The sequence below is a fragment of the Bemisia tabaci genome, chromosome 8, assembly GCF_918797505.1.
Source record: "Bemisia tabaci chromosome 8, PGI_BMITA_v3".
NCBI lineage: Eukaryota > Metazoa > Arthropoda > Insecta > Hemiptera > Aleyrodidae > Bemisia > Bemisia tabaci.
In genome coordinates this window covers 32,146,738-32,159,095 of record NC_092800.1, presented here as the reverse complement: position 1 = coordinate 32,159,095, position 12,358 = coordinate 32,146,738, and the positions used below count along the sequence as shown (strand labels likewise).

Here is a 12,358-nt window from a genome sequence, read left to right as displayed (position 1 = left end):
ATTTTCTCGACTTAATATTTTTCATAGGGAAACATTTGCAGCTGACTCAAAACCAATATTTATCCCCCAAAATAAGTCTTCCTTTCTTCCCGTTTATTTCTATCTATTTATCCTGCTTCGCGTTTTTGAAATGACATGTGTCCGCTTTCGTTTCATTCGAAATTCGTCTGGTCGAACCTCCAGAAACGAACAAGCATTACGGAGCGCGAACTTGGGTTAAAAATAAGAACGCTCATAAACAACATGTTCCGGATGAAAACAAAACGATCGCCACCCAGCTTGACGAAAAAAAAGTCGATCGATTCCGACGAAAATTGTCAAATTTTGTTTACGATACCGCGGATCCATTCCGTCGTGCTAAGGGAAAACGGCGCATGTATATTCAGACGTTGCCAAATTTCTGCTGAAAAAAAATTTCTAGAAAATGTACGTACGCCATTCCTGGAAATGTTTGCAGACTTATATTCACAATTTAACTAGACTTATTGAAAAAAGTGCACAAACACGCATCTTGAAAGGACGGTGCTAAAAAATAGTCCGGCCTATCCAACGAAAACGATCGTTAGAAAATGGTTAAACGAGATTACAAAAAACATGAAAGATACCTGAGATGTTTCGGGGTGGTACATGCTATGTGCCGCCTAGTCAGACCCCGGTGAAAGTAAAAATAAATTACCCAAAAAAAGAAAGAGAGAAAATCTGAATCCCCCCATTTTTTTTAAAAAAAAATAAATACACGAATTCGCTTTCAGCGTCCTCTGCGCTGTCTGAGACACCAAATCACTACAGAGGCCTGTCTTTCTACGGGTTGTTTTATTCTTGGTCAATTATTTTTTTAATTTTGTCGTTTCTTTGTTGACAAGGGTGTTGATGCCACCCCCAAAAAGTCCCAGGCACTTTAAATGTTTGTTTTAGCCCTGTGCATCCATTTTCTCGTGTTCCTCCTCATCGCGTTTTCCTCATCTTAAAATAAATATTTTTGAGGTGGAAATTTGGCAACTTCCGCTTGGTCATACGACGTTTTCCCTCGGCATAAGAGCGTATGACACGAGGAATCATTCCGCGGAATCTGTAGCTCTGGCGTGGGGCGAAGTTTGCGGAGTCGAAAATAAAAAGGCACCAGGTCTTGGGTTATTTGTGGAATCGATGCCGTGTTACTAATTGATAGGACGTAGGCAGAATTCACGCCGACGTGAACGTAGAGCGGGCATCCGACGCGACTTGCCCCATTAATTATGTGTCTGCCCAACGTACGGAGTGAAGTGCATGAATGGATGTATCGTAAAATTAGTTCGCAGACGGACGTAGACCAACTTGCAATCGGGATCGTGTTCTAAGTGGCTGTGGTGTAAGAGCCGCTGGGATCGGCAAGAACGTAGAAAGTCCGAAACACTATCGGAAATGTCTCCGATGGATTTTCATTTTCTCGGGAAAATAATTCACAGAGAACCCTCACTTTGCTCGAAAAGCGAGGTCTCAGTCCAAGTCCGCCACTGCAAATATTCTACCTCTTTTTCGGTCTGAAAGTTTCCTGCAGAACGGGGTGCAGAAAGTTTTTTTCCTCGCAATACTTGAGGCAGCCTTCACACGTAATAAGGCAACCTTCACATGTTTTCAGGCTGCTTCCACGTTTAGTGCAATGATAAGGCTGCGCGCTTCACTGCATTAAACACACATTTCACAATTTCCTTCCCTAAAAGTAACGTACTTGGCAGTTTCCACTTGAAAGGATAACGCGTTTAATACTTTCATGCAGGGCCGGATTAAGGGGGTGGCCACATTGGCCGCGGCTCATGGCGGCAAATTTTGCCATTTTTTTAAATGTGGCTTTAAAGAAAAATCGGATTCTGAAAAAAAAAATGTACGAAGGAGAAAAGGTGACAAAATCTCTCATTTCCTGAGAGTATATCTCTAATTTTGTCGTCCTTCTGTGATACAATAGACAGCACCTTTAATTAGTCGAGTTAAGACTAAGGGAACCTCGGCGCGGCGCGGCGGTCGGCATGTAACAAATAATAGCGCCTACAAGACTGCATGAATACTTCACGCATTGCGCCAAAGACAGTGCGGTCGCTGCGGTCGGCCCGAGACGCATAGCGCCTACAGGACTGCATGAATACTTCACGCATTGCGTCAAATTCACAGTGCGTGCAGCAGCGGTCGGCCCGAAACGCATAACGCATGTAAAACTGTAGGAATACTTCACGCATTGCGCCAAACACAGGGCGGTCAGAGCGGCTCGGCGGCGGAAGTTAAAATTACTAAACCACATTTATGTTTGCTCTTTCATAATTTTTTGGTTCATTTTTTATAAATGGAGGACCTTGTCCATACAGAGATAGGTTTACGGAACTTAACTTTCGCGCCAAGTTCCGTGAACTTTTGCTAGTAGTGTTGACAGGGCTTTCGCAAAAAATGTGTCCAACACGAGTAAACGCGTCTTATAAGCCTCTCTCCCTCCGGCACGTTCACTTGGTGGTTTTTATTGATGTTTCAAAACGAATGAGAATAAGGGGGCGGCAAAATACAGGCGGCCCATGGGCGGCAAGTAAGTAAATCCGGCCCAGCTTTCATGCACAAACAGTGACGTTACCTTCTCACGCCGCGTGGCTTCTCTGACGTAGGAGGGTATCTTAATTTCCACATGGATCCTCTGCTCTTTCCGAATGCGAAAATAGAGATACCTACGCCCTTACGCTAGAGGAGCAACCATTTTCATCCCTTTTAGGGTACGGGCACATTTCAAAAGCCCTTTTCCGGCGGCCTTTGCATTTTTACCGCGACAAACCGCGATCGGATTGGTCGTTAGGTGGCGCAAGTTTTGCACCCCTTACGCCCCATCCTTTAAGTAAGCTCAGATCCTTAAGCGAGGGCATCAGCAACACTCATGAAACCCCTGATTATCAAAGTCGCGCTGGGCACACTCGGTCTGATTTTTGAAGACGAAGCTATAGACAAAGAAAACATATAGAGAGTATGGAGCAATGCTAATGGTTAAAATAGGGGGGTTCTGCGGTTCTCATAGACTAAGGGGTAAATAATGGACTAACTGTAGGGTCTCTAGTAAGTTGCCGTTATTACCTACCTCCTTTGTCCATTGCAACCACCCGCTTCCACCAATAGAATTCCTTCACACCCCTTCCGCATCACTGGAAAAAAACACATTGGATCTGGAGTACAGACTCTTAAAAACATCGACAAGAAAAAGTACTCTTGATTCAATCGGATTTTTGCTTGGATCAAGAACCAAGCCTCTTAATTTGAGCGGACTTCCTTTTGATTTAAGCAAAAATCTGATTGAATCAAGAGTACTTTTTCTTGTCGATGTTTTTAAGAGTCTGGACTCTAGATCCAATGTGTTTTTTTTCCAGTGATTTTTTTCTACAGCATTGCCTATCATCAATGTCAATGATCAGCCTCCTGATTATCAAAGTCGCGCTGGGCACTTGGTAAGCAATGCTGGCGGCTTCGCAGCGTTTGGCACGGCGAAGGCACGGTGTTCTGTCGATATATCTCCTCGGCGGCCTCGGCGGAGCCCGTGTCGCTGTGCAGCGCTGCATGAAATCTGGATATGACAGGACAGGGAAATAGTTGCGGCAGGTTACCGCTTACTCTATGTTACCGGCACCGGCACCTCATCGGTTCCGCTTTCTTCGCTCCTCATCCCCGTTCTCCGTTCCCGCCAGTGGCTATACGATACATCGATTTATCTGCCATTTAAACCTATGGGAAAGAATCGATAAATAGAGTGTTCGCAATGCACACCTCGATAATCGATTCTTTGGCACAGCTTCAAATGGGAAAATATCGATAATCGATCATTCAAGCCTCGTCACTGGTTCCCGTCCAGCCTGGACTGGGACTCGCTCATCGAGCGTAACCAATTCCAACACAAAACCCATCTATCCGTCAGATTTCCTGTCTAACGGTTCGATTGTTGAATTACGATGAAAGGTACATGCGTGCACGGGATAAAAGTCTCGTTGACCGACGGAATTCAGGTGGAGATCAAGGTAGTTCGTCCCGGAGTTCAATTACAGCCGTATTACGAAGTGAAAAATCATATGAAAAATAAGCTTTGCGCGCATGAAAGAGAAAGTCTTCCTTCTTTTTTAAAAAAAAAAAAATCCCCTGAGGTTTCAGCCTACTGTAATGTAACGGCTGTAGCCATGCGACCCGATTTTAAGGGTCTCAAACAACGGTTCTCTGAGGCAGGTTTTGCAGCAGGGATTGAGGGGTCTCCTGACTCCCCTTAAAGAAAGCAGTCAGCAGAATTGCACAATCATCAGAGAAAAATGTTGTTTTCGGTTCAACAGTTCACTTGAAGATTACTTGTTTAATATTAATTATTAAGGAAAAATGTAATTGATGCAAGAATCAATAGTTGGGATCGTCCAAGGAGAAAGGAATTTCATTTTTAACAGGAATTTTCCCAGGAGAACGAACTTGGGTCGAAAATCTGAAACATTATTTTCTGCCGGCGATAACTCCTGGAGGATATCTCAAGGAATGAGATGCAAGCAATAGGTCATTTTGTGCTGACAGAGGATGTATAGTTGCATTATGAAAAGTTAGAATCCTGTATGCCTTGAGCGGACTCATAACTCCGGTACAATTTGCCATTTTTGAGGGTTTTTCGCGACAGACTTTTCGTGAAAAATCCACAAGAGAGTTGTCCAGAAATGAAATCCGGCATGTTCTCCGTTCTTCTCGCTTATGTACCACCCCGAAGGCCCACACTCATCTGAGAAGGTCTGAAAAAGAGTCATAGAGCTCTAATCCCTTAATATTTAACGTGATTCATGGATGGATCCTAAACAATGATACTCATACCTCAATATTTTGGGATTTTCGACACTGACTTCCCTTTCCTGTCGGTGACCACAAACAAATGTGATACTCTGAACATCCAACAAATGAGGACTTTTTCGGTACAAGGGCGTATGAGGCTTGCAATACTGCTAAGATTTTTCAATTTTCATAGCGTTTGCGACGGGTGAAATTCATTCACAGTTGACTAACTACCTTATAATGCTAAGACAAACTCAGAGCACATGCAGGGATAAATTCATGGCAAAACTGTCGGATAAGATACCTATTTACAACTAGAGAACTACGTTGCACAATCTTAGCAGCATAATATCAGGGTGTCTACTAAAACAGGCTGGCCAAAAATCATTACTTTTACAGTGCTTTTTCAGTACATTCCCGAGAAATTCAGAACCTCCTCAATAGAAAAATGCATTACTTTTTCAGAAGCTCCATTTGACGAAATTTGAACAATTTTAAACTTTTGAATCTCTCGCTCAAATTACGACAAAACGGACAAAAAAAATGAAAAAAATTCCGGACCTTTTAACGGAATTTTCGCACTTTTTCTGTGCTTCCGGAGCGCCCTTTAAAAATCAGTTCTGTTTCTGTCGTGCTAAGCAAGAACGCCGTAAATCCATCAAGATTTTCACTCGTTTTTTGGAACAAAACAATTCGTAACACAAAAACTGTTTTACCCATGCACCTCAAATTTTCAAATTAATTTCTTGATAATATTTGCGAAAGAATTCTGTAAAAACATTGTCCCAAGGTATGCAAGTTTTTCTGCTATGATACGTTGCTTCCAAAAAATGTAAAATGGCGTTTCTGGACTTTCCGGAAATTCCGGACTTGTAGACACCCTGCATAAGAAGTCCCGTACACCTTTTACCGAAAAATGCCTCAATAATATAGAACTTTAACACAACTCACTTGGATCGAGGATAAATCCACAGGTCGCGTAAACAAATCGCTCGGGGGTTCGCGGAGCCACTGGGCGCTCGCGGCTGGATCCGCGGCGGAACCGTCGAAAAGCGTGGGCGTCGGGGTCAACGCTTGCGACGTCGGGTGCGAAAATAAGAGCAATTAACCGGGGGCAGGGACGGGGGGGGGGGGGGGGAGGGCGAAAGCACGAGGGGGTGGGACAGGACAGGACGGAACGGAACGGAAGGAGCGAGACACGGGCACGGGAACACGCGGAGAGGACACGTGTCGCGCGCTACCGACACCGGCCGAGACTGAGGCACCGACAACACGAGGCGGCCATGCGGACGCGATGCCCGACGCGGCCGCCGCCGCCCCGGGCCGCCCGGAGCCCCGGACCCGTTAGACGATGACGCTGACGACCCCCGATGATGCCGCTTCGAACCGGTTCGCGCTTCGACCGAAAACCGGGATACCTGGGTCCTGGGTCACCTGGATCCAGCCCGAAGAGCGAATCTGAGGAGCTAGAGAGGGGTGGACTGTTAAAGAGCACTGGGTTCGATAGTCCTTAAAGTGATTCGTCAAGCTCAAAAGAAGTGGTCGAACTGGCATGCGATATATCGCATCTTTTAAGTCAAAAATATCGGCAGATTTTGAATTTTCAGCAAAAAAAAAAAAGGACGATAACCCCTGCGCATGAGCCTAAAGAATCATTCTAAACCCAAAAATCTGCAAAATTCAGAGAAATAAAAGCAGGACAGTGTTTGGAGGAAAACCTCGCATTCGATTCAGCTATCGATTTCTGTATCGAATGCGAGGTTTTTTTTTCCAAACACTAACCTGCTTTCATTTCTCTGAATTTTGCAGATTTTTGGGTTTAGAATGATTCTTCAGGCTCATGCGCAGGGGCTATCGTCTTTTTTTCTGCTGAAAATTCAAAATCTGCCGTGATTTTTGACCTAAAAGATGCGATATATCGCATGCCAGTTGGACCACGTCACTTGAGCTTGACGAATCACATTCCAGCTATAAGAGCTTGGCTAAGAAGCGAAAGAGGGGTGGTCTCTTGAAGAACACTGGGTCCGGCAGTCATTGGCGTGGTAAGAAGTATACTGAATATCTACCGTGACAGCGAAGAGAGCAGTAAGTGCATTTCTGGATGAGCTATGGTTAGCACATGCTTTTATGGGTCTCGAGGTTTATCCCGGCATGCACTTATACTGCTCTCTTCGCTATCGCGGCAGATACGGTCCGAGACATTGAACATAGCTCAGCGAAAAAATAATGGATTACATTTTGCACTATGGAGCCACTTTTTGACTCGTCCATAAAAGCACGTATCGGCTTAAAAAAAATTGAATTGGGAAAGAAGAAGGAAGAACAGGAAGCAAAAGAAGAAAAGTTAAATAAATTAATGGAAGACGTGGAATAAGAAGAATTAAGTCTTCGCTGCGACCTCATCACGCGACCTGGTGGTGAAACATTCATAAAAATAAACTGCCATCAGAAAAACTGGAACTAATCATTTCATTAATGATTAGATTTTTTGACTGTTTTGACTGTTCCGATCGGCAGGTCAACCGTGCGCATATTATTTTCAAATTATTACTATCAATTTTCGCACAGTATTGAACTCATTGGACACTATCAGAACCCGGACTCCAACAAATTTTCCCATGAAATTATTTTACTTTCGAATCAGTGTCAGCTCAGCTACTTTAATCGATTTGTACTGTTATGAAGAGAGAATATCTAAGTACTTCGATATTTGACTGTTTTGACCGAGTCCTCCTCTGAACATTCTCTTTCCGAGCAATTGAACACATACGGGTTGCGTTCAAAACTCGTCATTCTATCACGACCAAATTCTGTTGACTGTTTAGACCGCATTTTTCTCTTAACCCGTAATTTTGGTTACATTCACCGTCAACCGACACATCGAACCGACTTCATTACAGTCCAAGAATTTCCTTAAAAAATCAAGATCGTTTTCTTGAACGAATCCTCGACAACGAAATCCAATGAAAACAATGGACGATGTGGCATCACCATGGCGACCCGTGGCGGATTAACACCATGCATTCTGGATGTTGTAGGTTTTGAATTGCACCTCGGCTGCGCTGTGGCCGCGCTGATGAAAAATCAAGGTGCAACTCCTTGATGCACACGGGAGTTTCTACTGTTTATGGCACCGGACGACAACTGAGCTGCCACAATGGAAACCACCGGCCTGCAGGGCGTTGTCTACGCGGCGAGTGAGCCATTCTTCTCGGCTGATTAATGACCAAAATTAAGCCCACTCGCTACACCGATTGCAACCGAATTCCATACTCCGTGGAGCTACGGAAGTTAAAAAGTCAAATACTTTTCTACGAAAAAGATTGAGGACGGTGGTATCGAGAGGTGGGTGAGCAATTGAGTGACGGCTGGTGGGGCATTGCACGTGTCGAAGGACACTTGTGTTTTGATGTTAAAATCTTATAGATTTGCAAAAACAAATCCAGCCACTGATTTTCTACTTCCGATTTCTGTGCAGTCATGCTGAGAAAGAGCGCAGTATCTGTTAAATTTTTAATTTGGAGATTATCTTAAAGAATTGAACGTAATTTGATACAGAATGCGCTTGAACCTATAAAAAATTTGAAAAATTTGTAATTAACGAGAAACATAATACTCTCTTTAGTGCGTGTAGCAAATTCATGGAGATGCATATATACAGAGATACAACTGCATAGCTGCAGAAAGCGTGGACCCTACCATACGGCTGTTTTCGTGAGTGTGAATTGTTCGTGGTATGCTAAGGACGACGATCGAATGCGCAAGAGGATCGGCGTGCTAAGTAAATGTCCGTCTAGTGCACAGATTTTCTATCAACATATCCGTACATACTTTCGACTTCTTTAGCATCGTTGTAACTCAGATACCAAATTATTGATATTAATTCTTCATTTACTATTAACTCACTTAAAAAAGTTTCGAAAGGTCAAAGCCTATAGTTTAATCAGTTCGTCGATGTACTTTTCGATCAGATATTTTCAATGAAAGATTGTCCGTCGATTTTCCCTCCATATCCTTTTTGTCTTCTTTGTCTATAGCTTTGTCCATCAATTTCAATAATCGCCCCGGTTTAGATTATTAATGCTAAACCTTTAAAATATATTGTCTCTATGTGTAGCCATCGCTGGAATAAAAAAAAAAACATATTGGATCCCTGGTAAAAATTGGCAGTAGAATCTGTGTTCCAAAATACCATAGACCTACAGCCGGCTGTAAGATTTCCAATAGCTTCTATAGCCGTGGCTACACAATTTCTTATAGCCTTTTATAGCCGATGGTGATTAAGCAACAGCCAGGCGATAAAGTGTATGCTAAACGTTACTAATTACGGATAGGACTTAGTGAGTTTTTGGAATACTGCTCTCTTTTTGGGCCGTAGTATCTGGATTTATTTTGCGAGGAAAGATCCGTACTTTTGATGGATGCCTGCCATTACTAATATATTAGAGCGCCTTCAGTTTCGTATGATACTGTGCAATACCTCTGGCGTGGAATAGTTGCTTCAAACGCCGTGGCAGGCGGGCAGCCAGCGCGAAACACGCATTGGCGCCTACAAACCTAACAGGGATACTTCACGCGTTGCGCAATGCGTGAAGTATCCCTGTAAGGTTTGTAGGCGCCAGTGCGTCGCCGCGCCGCTCCGCTTTGTGTTAGGCTCTAATATTTAATCTGGCGGAGTCAGCGTTATTCAACTCATGATTTTGAAATGTTTGCACATCCTGCATAGATTATTCTCATTTTAATTGATGAAAAAAAATATGTATTAAAGGAAAATATAATGTGTGTTTTGTAAATATTAAGGTGGTTCCGTATCAAACTTGATGATTTCCAAAGCACACGAATTTCCACACAATTTCTCAGAGCCTTTTATAACCAATGGCGAAAAAGCAACAGCCAGGCGATAAAGTGTAAAGCCCGGCGATAGGAACTATAGCCCGGCTGCATAATTTTTTATCGCTTCGTATAGCCCGGCCGTATGATTTTCTCCGCATTCTACAGCCAGCTATACGATTTTCTGTAGCCTTCTTTAGCCGGCTATAAGAATTCCCATGGTATTTTGAAACGCAGCTCTTATCGCCAATTTTTACCAGGGATCTAGAGTCCAGACTCTTGAAAACATTGACAAGGAAGGGATTCAATCAGATTTAAGCCTAAATCAAGAACCAAGCCTCTTAATTTGAGCGGATTTTCTTTTGATTGAAGCTTAAATCTGATTGAATCCCTTCCTTGTCAATGTTTTCAAGAGTCTGGACTCTAGATCCAATGCGTTTTTTCCCCCTTTTTCCTGTGATCTCTTTAAGGCTTTGAAATCTGTGTCGCCCGCATGACAGAGACGATGACGTCAACGGCCACCCCTTACCCTGAAAAAAAATTCTCGGCGTTTTTACCAAGGTCCGTTGGTACCTTTACCAGCTCACTTTTTTTACCAATTATTGGTAATTTTACCAAGACCTTGGTAAGATTACCTAAAAACCGGCATTTTTACAGTTCTTTTCAGGTAAGAATACCACTTTTATTGGTAATCCATTCCCGGTAACTTTGCCATTTTATCTCGGTAATTGTGCCACAGTCGATAAAAAATATTGGCGTTTTTACCGGGGTCCAGTAAAATTACCGAGAAAGTCAATAATTTTACCGAGAATTCTCGGTAAAATTACCAATTCTATAAATGGTAATTTTACCAAGAAAAAACTGGGATCAAATAGAACCCTGCATTCTTGGTAATTTTACCCTTTTCATAGTCAATACACCGAGATTTTTTTTTCGGTGTAGACTGAACAGGGCATCGGATGGCGAAGCGAACCATAAATCAGACTCGGCGACGTTCGGCGGCGCATCCGTGTCGCATCGGGCACCGAAAACGGAGCCACAAAGATGCAAAGAGCGAGAGTGAAATGTGTCACGAGGTGAGGACGGCCTCTGATCGCCAGTCGCGGGGCGCGGGAGTTCAAAAGTCGCCAAATTCGCCGAGTGACGAACCGGAACCGCGGTACCGCGCGGGGGCGTCCGTCAATCAGAGTGGACACTTGGACAGCGACGGTGGCGAAAACCGGTGGCCGATTCGCACCGAGCAGCAGTCGCGCCAATTGCCCCCCCCCCCCCCCCCCCCGGGGCACTCGCTGCGCGTCGCGCGCGCGGGTTCATTGCACCGCGAATAACAAGCGCGAGTCGCGCATGCAGGACTCGCTCGCGGCCGGTCAACGGCGATTTCGGTTTCGCACACTTGGACCATATTTTGCAAAAAAGGACCACTGTTCCTGGCTCGTTTTAGAAAGAACATGTGCCAATGTTGCCCTTATGCACAGATAGGTGCTTTTAAGGAAGAGCCAGAGATAAGGGTTCCTCATTGCAAAATGTAATTCACCTCGAGTGACTTTCCTTGACTTCTTGGAAAAATTCCCTGACAAATGGCGCTGATATTTCCTGACTTTTCCCTGACTTCTTACGAGGGAAAAAGAAAAAAATTACTTTAAGAAAAGTGATACACGCACTTTAAAGCACGGCAATTGGATCTATGAAGTTAAAACTTGCAAATAACCCAAACACTACAATTTAAATTAGTTCTGGACGTTGTGCAGCGATGGTCATGAAAAACACGAAGATTACAACGGAAGTCGCTCGTACTCCGGACATCACGCTAAACCAGAATGCGTGATACAACTATTTGAACTTCTGAGCCGCCCAAATTGTATCCATCGAGTTGAAGGCGAACTTAGTTTCTCATGCAATCCGGTATTCAGTTATTCAGATATCAGTGCAAGAGCAGGGCTACATTCTAACTTTGGCAACTTATCTGTAAGTCGCTAATAAATTTATTTTTGCAGGGAGAATCCAGTAAAATTACATGAACGTTTCACTGTGATGGTTATTCAAGAAGATTACATGGAAAGTCACTCGACGCTGTTTTCACCACTAATAAATCTATAAACGTTTGATTGCGTTGGACGAAGTTGGAAGGAATTTTGAATAATCGTCGTCACAAGTAAAATTTCAACACAAAAATATTTCAATGACGTCATTAATCGCGCATTCACTGACACAACCCCAAGTAGAAACTTCAAAAAAATCTGAATTCTCTTGGATTCATGAACCTAATTTTCCCTATTCCAGACGCAGCACACCGAGAAATTCTTTTGCTGGGTCAATAGAAGTTCCGACTAATACCTCCTAAGGGAAATTCCCGTTGACCCAGCAGGAAATCTCCTTCTTTCAAACGATATTTCTATTATCTTGATAAGGCGTCATGTTTCTTTATAGGATTACCACAGATTTCAGAAAATTAAATTCCCGGACATTTCTCTGATTCCCTAGCCACATTTTGGTGAAATTCCCTGACAATTGAAGATATGACTATGGTAAAAAGACATAATTAGAATTAGTCTCCAGGCATTTGTCATTCGAAACGACAAACCCATTCTAAAAAGCAAAAAAAGATGACTTGATAGTTTTTCCCTGACATTTTCGTCATTTTCTCTGGCATTTTTAAGTTTTCCCTGACTTTTTCAAAATCCCCTGCACTGGAAAAAAAACACATTGGATCTAGGGTCCAGACTCTTAAAAACATCGA

At 43.3% G+C, this 12,358-nt stretch overlaps 1 protein-coding gene across 1 annotated transcript in view; it reads right to left on the bottom strand.

Annotated features, from left to right (window-relative positions):
• LOC109030221 (uncharacterized) overlaps window positions 1-12,358 on the bottom strand; it is a 177,759-nt gene that overhangs the window by 74,688 nt on the left and 90,713 nt on the right. Inside the window, 2 exon segments of the mRNA XM_072303583.1 lie at window positions 5,743-6,028; window positions 12,203-12,207. Coding sequence (XP_072159684.1) covers window positions 5,743-6,028; window positions 12,203-12,207 — 291 coding nt within the window.